This window comes from Solea senegalensis, linkage group LG20, assembly GCF_019176455.1.
Source record: "Solea senegalensis isolate Sse05_10M linkage group LG20, IFAPA_SoseM_1, whole genome shotgun sequence".
Lineage (NCBI taxonomy): Eukaryota > Metazoa > Chordata > Actinopteri > Pleuronectiformes > Soleidae > Solea > Solea senegalensis.
The window spans coordinates 5,825,376-5,842,764 of NC_058039.1; the positions used below are offsets into that span (position 1 = coordinate 5,825,376).

General features: G+C 38.0%; 1 protein-coding gene across 1 annotated transcript; it reads left to right on the forward strand.

Moving 5' to 3' along the window:
* tuft1b (tuftelin 1b) lies at window positions 1-17,331 on the forward strand. Its single transcript, XM_044053502.1, has 13 exons — window positions 1-144; window positions 962-1,015; window positions 11,069-11,146; window positions 11,253-11,348; window positions 11,434-11,508; window positions 11,681-11,746; window positions 12,539-12,628; window positions 13,688-13,798; window positions 14,694-14,917; window positions 15,329-15,434; window positions 15,745-15,828; window positions 16,080-16,174; window positions 16,269-17,331. The coding sequence occupies exons 1-13, from the start codon at window positions 16-18 to the stop codon at window positions 16,339-16,341; spliced, it is 1,281 nt and encodes a 426-aa protein (XP_043909437.1). The 5' UTR covers window positions 1-15; the 3' UTR covers window positions 16,342-17,331.
* Window positions 17,332-17,389: the final 58 nt, after the last annotated feature.

Sequence of the window (17,389 nt, forward strand, 5' to 3'; positions counted from 1 at the left end):
CCTGTTGTACGACCGATGAAGAGAGAAAAGCATATAGCATCCATGTGGAAGAAGATCAGACAAGTGACTGAGGACAAAGCGCTGCGTTTGAGCAGTGCTCACACCAAGTGTCGGCTGGATGGTGGAGTCAGGATCTTCTCTGAGGTCAGACAGTTTTATTTCATCCTTATTTCTTTTGGAGTAATCATTATCACCACTGTAAATAACTGTGTCCAAATACTAAATACATAAATTCCGTGTCCCAAACCTTTTATACTACTTTTTAAACATTTCTAACCATAATTTACTGCTTTTACTTTTTCTGTCACATATAATATTATTTTAGAGAGGGTTAAACAGCCACAAGTGCCGATATGTAAACCCTGAAGGGGCTACGTGTAAGACTAGAGTTTAAAACGGGTACTGCAATGCAAATAAAATAAATAAATACAAATATTGGAGATTGCTGTCTCTCTTCCCTCCCCCAGGTAGTCACATGTGGACCAAATGTCTAATCTCATAATTATATACTTTTTTTTTACAGCTCTGCAAGCATTAAATTCAAATAGCTGCAACATTGTAGCCAGTAACAGTTCAATTCAACATATTTCCTTACATCTCTTGTGGTCATTTAACATTAATTTATTGCTCCTATAATTAAGAGGCTGAAATAAATGATCAGTAATGTGACTCATGCGCGGGTTCTACGTCCTAATTCATGATTCATTACATTCCTTGTGAATAAGGTGCGGGCATGTAGAGAAGAGCAGAGGCGCTGCAGGAGTCATCGGTACCTGGTCAGACAAAGAGGAGGAGAAGAAGAGTGAGGCGTTCAGGGACCTTCTCTTCGCGTTTGTGTTCAAACGAGGGGATTTTTATGTTCATTGATAGACAGGGAAAACAATATATAGCTTCTTCAGCCTCAGTTATTTATTTATTTATTTAATTTACATGTCTTTATGTTTTCCTTTCCGATGAGAAGATGAGCGGCGGTGCGAAGCAGACCGTGGGACATGAAGGAGAGGACATAACTAACGTGAGTGATGATTAAAAAAAGTGAAACTTCAAATAAATGACGTGCAGCATAACTTAACTCGGTAAAAATGTGTGGCGCCGGTGCTTCTCAGTCACACACAGCTGCTGTGGGTGACGTTAATTAGCGAACATGAAACGTGAAATAAGTTTTATTTTCCACACGAACCTGTGACAAAGTCAAACCACGCATGTAAAATGTTAACTTTCCGGCTATTTATAATTATACAAACGTGTATAAACTTCAGAACGTTGAATAACTATAAGCTAGCTACAAGTGCTGACACTGGCTTTTCTTTTATCATAGTCTTAAAAACACAACGTAACAAACATTAAAACGCCATAGAACATGTATAAGAAATTAATTTAAGGTAAATGTAAAATAATTATGAATTAATAAATATATTTATATGAAGACATATACAAGATAGTATTTTTTTAAATTTTCATATGTATTTTATTTATTTATTGTTAAGTTAATTATATATGATATACTTCCTGATGTCTGAGTTAAAAAGCTTCCCAATATACTGTAGGATTCATGTACTTCTACTTGTATGCACTGTAAATCCGTTATAAATCCAGTCCAATCTAATCCAACTTTATTCATAAAGTATTTTGAAACAACCACAGTGGACCAAAGTGCTGCAGAGAAAAATAAATAAAGACAGAATGAATGAAAGACATAAAAAAAAGCTCACATGAGGCATCTAAAAACAACTGAAAGACATAAAACATGTCTAAAAGTAGCAGGCGTACAATAAAACACAATTAAAAACAAGAATAATACGTCTTAAATAGTGTCGAGTTACACACACAACACACTGTGTCATGGGATAAACAATGTGTGATTATGAAATAACTGAGATAACAAATAGCCAATATTATCACAAATGCACTCCATGCCTATTGCTGGCTGGTATTTCTGATAATGAAATTTAAAAGTGAAGTGAATTCTTTTGAGTTTATTTAGTATCCGTTATCTTCTCGAACAGCTAATCTTACATTTATCATTGTTTGTCTCTCATTTATTATCACTTATGTCGCTCAAATGAGGTGTGACTGTATTTCCCTGATACATACGTTACACTTGTATGTTTATGATTAACTTTTTCTACTTGAATCTATGTGGCATTGTGTACACAGTACTTACACTAGACTTTTATCCATGCTTTAAATGAAGTACTTCTGGTGAATTATTAGATACAGATAAGAAAAGGGGCCAAAGTTAGCGGTTTGTTTCTCAAACATTATGAAATAATTATATTTTGAAACAAAAGTCAATTGCATAACTGTACCGTCTTCTCTCCAGCCATGTTTTATTGGTGCTTTTAAAACGATTGCGACATTTTAAGATATCCCACAACTGATAAGTTAATAAAATGTTTGTGTTTAGTTGAGAAAACCTCTGAGCTGACATTGTGAAATATACAATTCACAGAGAATTCTTTGAGTCGTTTATTTGTTGCAACTTGTTGTATTTACACGTTGTTGCAGCTTTCAAAGTATAATTACTATTTATTTGAATTTAAGATTAAGTAGTAACTTTGAATCTTTAGAATAAAGTAACCGTCCTAGTCTTATGTCATAGTAGCATTATGTGCAACAGGATGGGGGCATGAATGGACATATCATTTATTAACAAACACTGGCAGGAAGAGGAGGTACCTTAATGACATGTTCAGACAGATACACATACACCATGTACAAAAACCCTTTTCTGCTTCGCTGACAGATTTGAGAAGCTGCAACAAATGATTAGATGAGAGGGATTTTTTTAAAGAGCTTTTTGTTTGTAGTGTGGAGGTGGTCGTTGTATCCATCATCGTCAGGATGGGGATTGATTTGAGGTCCTTTTGTTTCTTACAGTACACACAGAAAACAGGCCTATTCAGTTTGTTGCAATGCCTTGTTCAGTTCAAAGTGTCTTTAAATCTGCACTGTGTACATTTTAAGTACAGACACATTTCCATTAGAATCAAACTTTTGTCAAATGAGTTCACGCAAAGCTAATTAAGCATATCAGCCCCATACAAGTCTCAGTATAGCAGTGTTTAGCTTTCATGTCGCCCGGCAACATTCTCGCACAACACATAAGCATAGTAGGAGACTAAAACACAAAGAAGAGCCCCCACAAAGAAGTTTCAGAGGTGAATTCTTCTCTTCAAATAGCCTGGTCGTCAGCAGTTTGACAGAATAAACGCATTTTGTTCTTGCTTGACCATGCACTGCAGCTGTATACACGCAAACGCTCCCTCGGTCAGGTCGACTAATAACTCAAGTCAGTAATTAAAGTACTTAATCATTTCTTTAAGACCAAACAGAGACAGAATAATTATCAACAACAAGTTACACACTACAGCTTTAAAATCACTGCTTAACAACTGCTTCTTTGCACTGGCTTTTTGCTTCAAGTTGAGTTTAAGACCTTGATTTGATCTTTCATCCTGCAATATTTAAATTATATATTTTATGTTCTTTTATTTTGTTTTGACACCTCTTCCATACTTTGGTCAACTGTAGTTGTTTTAAATAAATCAACGTGGCTCTGACTTGACTTTAAGATTTGATATCTATCACAGGCTGTCGTCTGAGAAAGCATGTGTTTGTTTTTTCACTCAGTCAAACATGACCTCTGACCCCTCTTGTATTCTGTGCTGATTTCAGAAAGAAAAAACAATTTAATTCCACTTAAACACGTTTTAGGAGGAGTTTGTCCCTGATCTTGACAAATTACATTCTGAGTTCACGTTTGTTCTGTCATGACAGAGTGAGAGTAAGGCTGGAAAGACTAAGTTGGTTCAAGGGAAGGATATGATTGACATAGCTTAGCTGTACAGAACTGTAGCTGAACAGTGTAATTACATGGCTATGTAAGAGAGCTTCACACACAAAGTCTTTTGTGTTTGATAGAAACATTGTTAAATGTCATGTTTGCACTGCTCACATGTCAACAAAATGATTAGCAGATGTTCAAATGAAGGGTCTGCTCAGTGTAAAAAAAGTAGACTATAATGGTTTTATGTTTTTTTTAACGTATCACTCTGAGCTCTCTGAAACAACGATTTGTACTCATTCTGACTTTCTATGGCTGCAATTGAAGATTATTTAATTATGAATGAATCTGTTTATTCATTTATTTTTTTTGTTGTTTGACCAGTTTAACATAAAAGAATAAAGACACCAAAATAAAACACATGTGAAAAGCAATTACCTGAGGATTAAAGCTGTTGAGTGCTGTGAGTGCTGCATGATTCATTGACTAAAACAACAAACTGATAAAAAAGAAGAAAATATGAATAATTCTCAGCTGTAGCCCCATAATACACATTAAAATGATTAAAAAAAAAGGTTGTTAATGAATATATTCCACTGTTGCGGTGCAGTTTTGTTTGTTTTGTGTATTTTTCAGTTTTGTTTACGCTGCACACACTGGCCATGCCTGTTACTGTTATATAATGACACTTCATTAATCTGTTGCATAACAAACACTGCACATTCCTCAGACTCCTGCTACCAGCAACTGGCACCGTGTGCCAGATAAACGAGACCTTCTTCATTCCACAGCTTTATCTTCTTGGTCACATATTATCCCAAGTCATATATTAGTCTAAATTAGGACACATTCAGGCTGCGTATGGTTTATCCTGTAGTCAGTCATTGACTTTAAATGATTATGTTTGTTTGATGAAGCTACCAGACTGGTTACTGAATCATCAGTGAAGGAAATGGGTTAATATATCAGGCAGTGAATCTAATTCATGGCCATGAAACTGCAGTTAAACACTACATCAACAGTTGTCGTGTAAACAGTGGAAATGTTGAGTTCTTTCCATTGTGCATGTGGCACAGTGTTCCAGCAGGTGAAGCTCACAGCTTCTGTAAATACCCGCATGAAATGACACTGCAGCTCTGTGACTGAGGAACAGTGTGGAGGGAAAAAAAAAAGGGCTGGGCATCTGCTGAAGCCTCACCCAGCCATGTAAGGCAAGACAGAAGTGGTTTCCCACACTTAGTCACTCAAGTCCAGACACTCTGGATCATAACTGCATGAACATCAGAGGAGATCAGATCAGACGGCTGAATCTGCTTAGGTAGATATGAGAGTGATTTTATGACTTTATGATGGGTAGCCATGAGTTTGCAGTCGAGTGTGAAATGCATGATGCTGCTGCTTGTGACTGTAGTTTTGTCTGCTTTGTGATTTTAAGTTTTTGGTTGTATGATTCATTTTTGTATGTTTTCATTGTGACCTTAAAACAAAGGGTACTTATATTGAAATCAGTTGCAGGTTTTTAAAGTTTTGGCTCATTGAATAATGTGTTTGTTAAAGGTTCATTGTTAGTGTGTCATATACACACTGAACAACTTTAAATGAACACTGTGATTCCTTATATTATCTATACAACACAAAGGCACTATAGACGTAATTTGTTTTAATTCTATTTAACCGTTTTTAATCACGTTCATTGAGATACTGTGGACACTGAATGTGTTTTACAAAGAAATCTAACAGAACATTTGTCAGTTATTCCTCCAAGTGATTCAGAGTTTTGATGATGACTCATTTTGTTGGTATTCATTTGGAAGGGAAACGTCTGTTCCCAACACGTGTGATGATGTGTGGTGGTGTGAAGCAGGGCCTCCGATATCAGCTTGGCCGTAAAAAGCACCTTGTTTTGACTGCAGCCGGAGACAGATGGATTTCACACTTGGCTGTGAACTCAGTTGGTGCATGAGACACGACTTAAGACTCTGTTGTGTCGCTGCAAATAGTGATGTACCGTCTGTCTCTGAACTTCTGAATCTCTGAACCCTAAAATCATGTTATTGTCCTTCAACTTTCCCCTTTGGAGCACAAAATGGTACATAGATATATAGTTATATCTCGTTGACTGCTTAATTCATTGTATTCGGTCAACACAGCTGAGTATAGCAGTGATGTCATCTCCATATCTGAGATGAGAGCCTAATAACTGTTCCTGTATTGATTTTTGGGGAGTTATTGACTCAAATATACTTTATTTTCCCCACAGGGAAATTGCTCTTCTAACAAAGGACATTTAAGTCACAGCATAAGAAATACGAATATTGCACCTGCTCTAAAGTACATTAAAAAATAAAGAATGCATTAAAATGTAGGCCAGACCTGACAGTAACATGTAAAATACAAAAAACTGTAAAAACATGTCGATAAAAATCAAAAGGTGCAGGAGTACAATGCCATACTAAAGTGACTAAAGTGCTGCATGGAGATAACGTGGCAGATGATGATGTGTATTTGTGGGATGTGTATTTGTGGGTATTTGTGAGACACTGAGGTAACTCCAAAGCTGAAAACATGAGTCAGGTTTCTAACTTTACTTTTACTCACTCCACTCCACTCTGTCATTCAAAACTCTTCTACTCTGTTGTAAACGGCTATAAATGACAAAATACAATCTTAAACCTGGATTACTGACATTTTATTTAATCTACTCAGTCATTTCCACGCTCTTGCACTGTATGTGATAAAGTAAAATGTCCTTCAGGAGACGGAGTAAAGTAAACACTGCTACTGTGTAGCACTGCTCTGTTTATGCTCCTGCTCTTTTCTGACAAGGAAGAAATGGAGACAGAAACCAGAGCGGACTGTCCCTCGAGGCTCACTGCTGCTGTTTCGCTGTGGAGAAGATAACTCATTTTAATTTACTTTAATTTGATGCATTAATGCTTTATTGGCGATGTTCTGCTAAAATCAGTTTGAGGTCACTGTTTTGCAGACTTTCTTCGACTTTCTTTCCATACTTGAGGGAAAACATTGATTGCAGTGTTTCCTGTTTGCACATATGAAGACCGACGACTCAGAGTTTGAGTTGATCAGGGATTTTACAAAAGTCTGCAGCCAATTAAAACATCAGTTACATTATGATCGATTTTTGTTCATTTGATGGTGTCCCAGCTGAAGGCTGAGTGCGGTGTTATGAAAGATTTATGTTTGATTAGTATTTAACTGCGAGTTTGCCTTTTGATCTTATCAAACTAATGAGAATCTAATCAAACAGGTATATTACCTTGGAGGGAGATTCAGTCAACACCTGACACCTTTTGTTACTGCTGTTGATTAATTAACCCTGCAGGCTGATATATATGAAATAAGTTCACACTACTAATGTTCTACAAAAGACATTGAAACTCTGGGTTACTGTTGTCCACAACAACTTTGTTTTTCCTGCTAGATTGACATTGAAAATGCAGTAGGTGTGGAAATTAAGTGCATCCTGCACAGGCAAGCCAGAAGTCTCTACCTGTTTGGCTCCATATGATTTATTACACTGTAAATGCTTTGAAAAAATAACAGGGCTGATTCCCATTTACACATCCGAGACGTATACGTTTCCACATGCCCGTGCAGCAGAGACGAGCAGAAAGGGACAAGACAAAGAAACTAAACTGCAGTGACAATTATTTACTTTAAATAAAACACTATTATCTACATGTACAGTTTGTTGTAATTACCTTGTCAGTACATGAATGTAAGTATATATGTCAACAGTCGCTCTTACGTAAAACAGACAGACGGAAACTTCAACAAAATAATAATTGGAACAGGATCACAGAAATATGATTGCAACAAAAATAGGATTGGAATGAGATCACAAGTACAGACCGTTTGGCCTGTAAGGACACATAAATGCATTCCGTCATAGCGTTTGTTGAATTGTTTTGCTTTGTTTGATAGCCATTACTTTAGTTATTAGTTTGTTCTCACAGTGTTGTGATGATGGATACCTCCAACTCACTGCATGTAGTTAAGGACCTTTGTAGTGATTAAAATGTAGTGACGTGGTTGATGAAAAGAAGTGATTGCTTTGGTGTTTGCATCATCTCTACAGAATATTATTGTCTGCATTTTACCATATTTCTTTTTTTTTGTGGAAAATTGTTCCTCAGGGAAAATGAGGGAACCTTAATTGCAGTAAGTCAATTTAAACACCACAACATGCCTATATACATTTTTTAGGAGGAATTACAGAGCAGTAACTTACTAAAACGTGTTTTTTTAAGCTCTGTTGATAAGTGTCAGCTGTGTAATCAAGTTGTTGCTAAAGAAAACACTGGAGAATAGCATACAGTAAGGTGCAGAACATTGTGTCTTTGCATGCACCTCCCTGGGTGTGTCTGTACCACGGCCCTCTGTGGCAGAGAGAGAAACCCAGGAGTTGTCGCTCCCTCAGGCCACAGAGTGAAATTCTGGCCTCCGTGTCTCTGCTGATGATTTTCAGACAATGCATTTACACACAAAGAGTTGCGAGTCAGGCTTAAGCATTTATCCCATGCTTGACTTGCCAAGCAGGAGACTGGCTGCTGACGTAAATAACCAAATGTGTTAACCACATGCGACGCCCTTAGTTTGCATGCTCACGGGTACACAGTTTCCAACCATTAGCACGCACATTTAGTTCATGTTCCACAATAGTTCAGAACAGAACAAAGTCTAATGAGATACATATTTGCTCTCTCAGGTCAGGTAATTTACTGCCTCTTGACACACAATTTTTTATGTTTGTAACCACTGCTGTAATTGACTCTTTCTGCTTATTCAGATGTGTGATTTACGTCGTAAGATCATGTCAGTGCAGAAATTATGAACTCTGAGCTTCGGTTAAAGATATTTGAAGTTATTAATTGAAATAAAATTGTGAGTAAGCGCCTTTGTAAATTTTGATGTGGCCTGATGAAAGTGTACAACCTCTACAGGAACAGTTGTGTTTAGCGCTGAACAGTTAATCAAAATGTTATTGAAATTGCAATACAGCCTACTGCAATCTGCAAATCACAGACGGCACAATCATTTTTAAGCCCAAATGATGATATTGTGAATAATATTGCAATCACTAAGTCCTAACTCTGATGGTGATTACATATTGTCATCATATATTCAATTATAAATATTTAATTATTTTTATTTCATGTGCACAGCCAAACTGCAACTGTGACGCAAATGAAAAAAATTAACAGTTAAACAGTGTTACAAGGAGTTCCGTCATCACCTCTGAGGTTATAATAAACTTAAAGCTGGCATCAGTCTGTGATGTGTAGAGAGTGTGTCAGACACCTCTTTATCATTCCGATACTGTTACCACCCATGTCATTCTCTCAGCGAGCGCTTAAAGGTGTGTGGCGTGGCTTAATGAAGTAAGCCACGTGTGAACGGCAACATGTGAATGAATTACTTTGGACAAAATGTTTTTTTCAGTTTAATGTTTCGTGTTGATCACATTATGTTACACAGATGTGCAACAACATCTGTTTCTCAGTGTTATTTTATTGACTGTGGAAGAGTGAAAATACTTCTCTGACAGAAAATAAACAAGTATTTCACGAGTCAAGTTAAAGCTACCAACAGTAAGACAGTACTGAGAAGTAGCAACTCAACTGCTTTGTTTTCCTGTCACACATAAGAAAAACAAACCAACTTTTTCACTTAGAAGCATCTTTATCTCCATTTTTGAATCTCTCTTCTAACATTTGGGTGTTTGACTTAGGGTGTCTGCCTAACTTTATAGACTGAGAATGAAAACTAAATCAGTAGAGGTGGAAAGATAAGTGCAGTCCAGACATTTGTGGGACATTTTGTTTTCTTTGTTATTGGTTCTTTTGCAGTTTAGGTTTTTAGCGCCCACAGCACCAACAAGTTTTTACAGGCATCTGTCCTCAAAAAAAAAGACAATGATAATAGCAATTCAGTCATTTAAGCTCACGAGGACAGTCCACCACCATTGAGTCAAGGATTAAGCATAATTTAGGTGGGCGATGAGATCAAAACCCACTCTTACATAACTCACCAACATTTAAACTTCTAAGATCCACCTGAAGTGGATTTGTCAAGGAGCTAAACCATTTGTTTTCTTTGCACAGTCAAAGCAAAAGCAACATAACTGGAATGGGGACGTACCTCCGCCTATTTAAATGGGTGGTGATTTTTTTGTTTTTTTTAGCATTGTTTTCTTTGAGTATAGCACTTTGTACTTTTCTACTATGTTATGTAAAAAAATATATAAAGTGGAGGGAAAAGGGGGATGGTTATACAAGACATTTCTCAACTTTTCCTCAATTATTTATTAATCTCGTAAATAAATGTCTGACTGGGCACAGAGGCTTTGTCTACCATTGCAATAGCTTGTTTATGCCGATTAATAAACAGCTTTTTATCAACAAGAAAGGGGAGCTGTGAAGGAGTTAGAGTCCAAACAAAAGACAGAGTTAAAGCCAGACATTTACTGACAACACACCATGAATGAGTCATGAATTATTATCTGTTGTGACGACATTACATGAACAAAGATGGACTACATACAACAGAAGAGAGAGAGAATAGAATACATATAGAGGACAAAATAATACGTTTGAATTGAATTAACATACCCATTGAATGGAATAGAATAGAAGTCATGGGTTACAAATGTAATGTAAGGATAAATGGTATTGTAGATACCTACAGAAGATTATATTATTAATATACTTGAATAGAATGTTCAATCCTACAGAACAGAGAGATACTTACATAGAATAGAAATGAATTTAGAGCCTCTGTTGTTAACCGGACACATTTCTATAACCTCTCTGTTTCTTGTCATAGCATGATAGATTTGTATCACATGTGGCATTTCCTTGTTGCCAAGGTGACCAAAGTGAATGACTCAGAAGTCATAGACATTTTGAGTGCTGGTATTTTTGGCCTCCACTGAACTGGACTGGTTTCTCTTTCTGCAGCGAGCGTAGTGTTTGGTCGTAATCACCAGACTTAGCCCTGAGGATTCAGTGGGCTTGTGTCTTGTGTGGTGGTTGCTAGGTTTCACTGTGGAACTGTGAGGCACCCAAAGAGGAACCACAGTATGGAGAAGTTTTATGGCAAAAATGTTTCCCCCTCTGTCTTTCCTTGCTCCACCCACTGTCTCATTGGTGGCTTTCATTGAGCCTCTCTACTTTCTCTTCATTGGCTGTTTTTCCTGTAATCCCCCTCCTGTTCCAGTTAGTCATCACCCTTCTCGTATCCACTCATCATTTATTTCAGGACCGATGCAGGCAGCTTAGACTTACTCTACAAGATCAACATCAGTCAGGCTTCACCTCAGAGAGACTCAGCAATAAGGTACAAAATCAAAGAGGAAGACTGTTTTTTTCTCATGGTGTTGACTGGAATGAAAAGAAGTGGTAAATGATGGGACATTTACTGAACTTTCCTGTTCTGAATGAAGGAGAGCAGCAGAGCAGCACTTCCACAAACACCAGAAGAGCAGAAGGGAACGCTTGAATTCATCACCCCCACAGAGGAAAAGATTGAAGTGATAAAGGTATTTGTGCTCATTTGTCTTCAGCTGTCTGTGTGAATGCACGTAGTCAGTCCTCTGTGTTTATTATGTCCTCACTGTCACCTAGGTTTACCTTGAAGCCTGTCCAGAGAGAACAAAGAGTGTCAGGATGATAACAGATGAGGTGTCGCAGATTCAGGAGGTCAGTATGTCACAGGCGAAGCTGAGCTATGTTGCCTGCGACTATGTTTACACCACTGAGTCAACACTCAGCTTCTAGTTAAAAACACTTGTGTGTGGGGTAACAGTCATATGGCTGGGTTGAATAAGGTCAAGGGTGTTTTCTTTAATGCATGATGTGTTTCTGTTTATAGGTGAGATACTGTCTGAAGACTCTGAGAGAGCAGATGGCGGCCAGGCAGAATAGTAACAACCACAAGGTAAAGCCACTGCATCGATGTAGAAAGTGTTTTACTGTGTCGCACAAAACAATGGGGTGAAAAAAGTGAGGACCTTCTGTTTCTTTCTCGTGCTGAATCATTAAACATTTAATATATTTAAGGTTTGGACTTTTGATCCAACACAGATTTTGAGGAGTTATGATCATTATTTTCTTAAGCAGTTGTTTAATCAATGGAAAAACAAACTTTTGTTATTAAGTCATAGGCCTAAATGAATCTGATAAAACTCAAAACAATGTTTCTAAATGAGAAAATAAACACAAAGAAGAACATATACAATACATAACATTAGTTTAATAATACATGGAACAAAAGCAAAAGAAGAAATACAATCATTGGTCTGACAATTGTGACAATTATGATTAGTAGATATAAAGGTTATACACTTAGACTTAGCCTTGGGGCAGCCAGTGATTGAGGACTGGACTTGTAATCGGAGGGTTGCCAGTTAAAATCTGTGTGAGTCAAGGGCAGGGGTCCCCCTGAGCAAGGTACACATCTCCATTGTTAATTGGTCACTCTAAATTGACCTCATCTGGGGCACATCCAGTCTACTCCAAGTGCTGGTCCCAAGCCCCGATAAATGGGGCATTTTTTCTTTACTTTTAAAAGCACTTTCTTTCATTTAAGCGTGAACCACTGTGTATGGTGGTGAGGATCTTTCTTCATCTGTTTGTGTTTTTCAAGTTGCAGTGTGTTGACCTCTCAACTGCAGTAGCAAGTACAAAAGCATCATTAACTCCTCTAACCTGCTGCTGTGTTTCTCTTCAGTATCCAGCCAATGGCTTCAAAGTCAACATATCCAGCAGCCAACCAACTGTTTCCAATGGCAACGCTGTTCTCATTGAGTCAAATGCTCATGTAAGCTATTCACAATACACTCCTTTCTTACATCTTCCAAATAGTGTTGCAGTTTTTTATTATCTGTTCATTCATCAGTTTCATATGAATGAACATCATTTCTAGCTACAAGACATTACGATTCATGATGAAACGACAGACTCGACTCTCACAATGGGGAAGAATGTCTGGCCTGCTACTGCTTTCTGAGGTTTTCTGAAGCTGAAAACAAAATGCAAAGGCTCACTTACACTCTAATAGCATGCACACACCCAAACACTGCCCGCAAACACGCACACACACACACACACTTATATACACTATCAAATATCACATGCATTATTCCGGACTCATCAGAACATCTCTGGTAACACGACACCATTATCTACCGAGGAAGTAGCCAGAGCAGGGAGGGGAATGTGTGCATTGTGTTGATCAACATACCTAGTGACCTACATGTGTTACATGTATGTAAACTAGGGTGACTCTAATGGCGCCCCTAGCACGACTCGACTTGGCACGGCACAGTTACATTGCTTTTCCATTAGCGATAGTACTTTGTACCTGGTTACAAGGGCCTTGGCTCGAGGTGTAGTACGAGGTGGTACTACAGTATGTAATGGAAAAACGCCATAAATAGTGTGTTTTTGTCTGGTACTGTACTGTATTTGACTCTTTGAACGTCAGTGCAGAGGTTTAGGATTGTCTCTGCACAGTTCAACAAGATTCTTGTATAGCTATGAAGTATCTTTCCTATATTTTATTATATTATTTGTTAAGTGACTGATACCATGCTGCTCTAACACTTGATAAAGTCTTGATAAAGTACACCTATGTTTCTACATAAGTCCCTATATTCCTTCACTACCTTCCTCCCTACCCACCTACTTCCCTCCCTACCTACCCTCCTACATACTTCTCTCAGACTTGACTAAACAGCCTTTCACTCACTACTGGCCAAACAGCCGCCTCTCTCATCTGTTTCTTAGCTCCTCAGGTTGATGCTTGCCCTCAGGTTCATGTAGTTAGCCAGATTAAATCTAATTGAGCATGTCACTTTCTGTCTCCCTCCGCTCTCAGGTTGCAGATAATCAGGAGGAGACTGCAAAGCTGAGGGAGGTAACCAAGCGTCTGTATGCACAGCTGAAAGAGATGGACAAGAGACATCAGGAGGAGAGAGAGAGACTGCAGGTCTGCCTCACCAGATGAGCAACATGACACGATTTCCTGTCTGCGGGTCTATGAGTCATGTTCTCTGCTGCTGCCCTGTCCTTCCTTTTAATCATCTTCAATATCCGTCAGTGTCCTCTCTGCATTTCATCCTCCGTCTTTTGACCCGTCACTGTTTGGGTCTTTGCTCTGCAGCTTTAGCTTTAATCTTTCAGGGACACTATCCATGACCTATGTTTTACCATAGGCTGGTGTTGTGTGCCTTGACTGTAATGGTCTTAATAGTGCAGAAACAAAATGTACAATGATACAACAGGCAATCTTAATTTCTTGTCATCCCCAAGACATGACAATTTAGAAATTAGTAACTGATACACTATTACAGCCTTGTATAAAAATATACTGAACAAATTCACAAGCTGTATGCTGTACATGGCTCATAGAATACTGCAAAAGTGGAAAGAAATTTTAATTTAACATGTTCAGGGGGATACTTTCCATCATTCAGATTTAGTTGTTTTTTTTCCTTCTGTTATGAGCAGTTCCTCCATTTCCTTTTCGTGTTGTGGGAATCATGTGTACATTAGCAGCACACTAAAAATAAGTAGATTTAACACATTATACATAATGAACACGTTATTAAAATGTGTATCTAGAAAGGATCTGACAAAGATATAGGTTCACATTTCATAATGGTTTAAATAATACTAGTTAATGCTGTAAATCTACAAATATAATAAAGTTGCATCACAAAGGCATCAGATTGTCAGACAGGTGTGTAACATGACATAACCAACAGGAAAAATAACCCAAACTCTTCAAATAATACTATGTTTTAATGAATTAAGATTCCTTATTGATCTGAAATATTATGGAATAGTGTCTTTTTTTTACACTTCTAATGCTTCACTCACAGGCAGAGTCCAATGAGTACCACACTCGTTTGATTGAGCAGTCGGAGCGGCTACAGAAGGTGGAGGAGCAGTCGGAGGAGAGAGGTCTGCATGTGGAGGAGCTGCAGCGGCTGGTGGGAAGCATGGAGATCGAGAGCAGCACTCTCAAAGACAAGATGGCGGAAGGGGAGGCAGAGCTGTTGCAGCTTAAAGCAAGCAGGGAGGACGGGGACGAGAACGAGCAGAGGTGACTACTGTTGATTTGAAAAAACTAGAAGTTTTATGTTCTCAAAAAGCCAAAAAAAAGAAGGCAAAACTAAAATAGCAGTACATTTTCAGTGATTTTTTTCATTCATGTCTCATGCACACATTTGCTGTTACTAAATTGATAAAGTTTCCTCATACACTCAACAATAATATAAATGCAACACTTGACTTTTTGCTCACAATTTCCATGAATTGAAGAAGATGCTAAGCAAAAGCTCTGCGATGACCACCGTGTGTCTCCCAGAATTAATAGTGTTATCAAGTAGATTTGAGAGGAATGTGTTTGTGTACATAGGAAATCTGACATCTTTTATTTCAATCCATTAATAATTGGAGTAAAAGTGATGCATTTATGTTTTTTTAAGTGAGTAATACATCTGTGTCTTTGCAGGTGTGTTCAGTTGGAGAAGGAGGTGGCCGCCCTGAAGGAAAAGATCCATCACCTTGATGACATGTTAAAGAGTCAGCAGAGGAAGGTCCGCCACATGATCGAACAGGTATTCATGCACATGAGTAGGTTTTTTTTCCTGGCAGTGCCACTTGCATGCAGACACACTGCAATGGGTGTCATCAGTGCCCACACACTTGCATTAACGGAGGCCATTAATGAGGAAATTAGATTTTGAGGAGGCGGACACATAAAAGGTTATTGATTTGATGGAGCGTAGTCAAGCGGAAATGTGTGGTGAAACAAAACTGCCGTATCATGAATAAGTGATGCCAAGTCTCCACGTATTGGGGAAATGTTTGTGCTTCTTCTGAGCATCTCACATTGTGTGTGTTTGTTCGTTTCTGTCTGTAACACAGCTGCAGAACTCCAGGACTATCCTCCAAGAGAGAGATCGAGTCATTATGGACCTGGAGGAGAAGGTGGCCTTCCTGGAAGCAGAGGTTTGGAGTCTCCGTATACCTGCACTCATTAACACATCACATCAAATGTGATGAAAGTGTGAAGGAATAGCACAAGCCTTATCCTTTAAGCTAGAAACACCACACAACCACAACTAATTACCCTAAAGTTTCCCTGAATGTCGATCCTTCCTTTTGTAAACCTCTGTTTAGTCTGTTCTGTAGCACCAGAGAAGACGCTTAAAGGAGACATTTTAATGCGTGTTATGTCTTTTTGTGCATTCTCTTTACAGAACAAAGAGATGCATGACCACATGGAATATTTCTTGTCAGGACAGAATCCACCTCCCCTGACGTCCACTGAGAACAAACCAGAAATCGTTTACAGGTAACAATCACCTCTCATTTGTTCTCTTATTATTATTCACAGCTAAATTAATTCTAATGAGTTCATTCTTCTTTTTTTTTATCCCCCTGTGTAGTAAACAACTCACACCAACATCACTGAGCAGCAAGGCCCTCCCATTCATCAAAGTAATTGAGATCAAGTCCTGAATGGAGTGTCAACTGGGCGGTCAGAAGTAAAGAACTGTTCTTTTATACTTGTATTTAATCACTTACTACCAGTAGAACATAAAACAAAGGTTTGACAGGTTTGACAAGATGTTCTCATGATGATCCTGTTATGGGTTTCCTCACTTATAAACAGAATCTTCATGAGGAATTCAAACTAAGATGCAAATGTAGGTAAAACCCTGAACAGGAAACAAAGCAGGAGCAGGACAAAACATTTTACTGAACTACTTGGATGAACATATTCAACATAAACACTCATATGAGAACAATGTGCATTACTGCATCACAGCAGGTTTTAAAGATGTGGTGGTCGATGTAAGTTTCCTGTGTCATTGTTTTCCACCTCCACTTTTCTCTCATAAAGATTCTGATATAAGCAGTTTAACAGGTCAATATAAAATATTATAAAATATGTGTCAGTAGTGTTTGGAGTTGTTGTTGTTTATGGCTCTGGTACACGTACACATGGACAAATGTACATATATTTACATTATTTTGTGTGTTTTCTCCACTCCCTTCATTCTGCAGCTTCCTTGACCGCAGTCCTCAGGGGTTCAGGGTCAAATTACTCAGTGCTTTGCACCATGTTGCCAACGAGCAGGCAGCCAGTTGGCCATGATTTATGTTTTTCTTAAATACTTTTCACTTTACCTTAAACAGGTTCAAATAAGTATGAGTCATATTTTGACCTTTATTAGAAATTTGCTTACAGATACTTCATAGAGGCGTTGTGTAGAGACATAGAATAGATTCCTGAGATTCCTCATCTCTGCTGCCAAATTCTGTTTCAGCACACTTTCTATCGATTGTTTTAAATAGTTAGATAGTTGCTTATTTAATAATAGTATAAACCACATAACCTTTCACTGTGAACCTTGTAGAAAGTGAAACTGTATTTCTGACTGTGTGCTTTCATTGTAGATTTTGTTCATTTCTATTTAAGTACAATAAAAGATCTGGATTATCTGAGTCTTGTTCTACCAGCTCTTCTGTACTGCCACCTAGTGGATATATTGACAACACTGAA

What these genes read in the sequence shown, in the direction of transcription:
- tuft1b (XM_044053502.1), top strand. Translation starts at nt 16, where the DNA reads ATGAAGAGAGAAAAGCATATAGCATCCATGTGGAAGAAGATCAGACAA. An exon ending in CAGAGAGACTCAGCAATAAG is followed by an intron (nt 11,147 to 11,252) that starts GTACAAAATCAA and finishes TTCTGAATGAAG; the next exon opens with GAGAGCAGCAGAGCAGCACT. An exon ending in AGGAGAGAGAGAGACTGCAG is followed by an intron (nt 13,799 to 14,693) that starts GTCTGCCTCACC and finishes CTTCACTCACAG; the next exon opens with GCAGAGTCCAATGAGTACCA.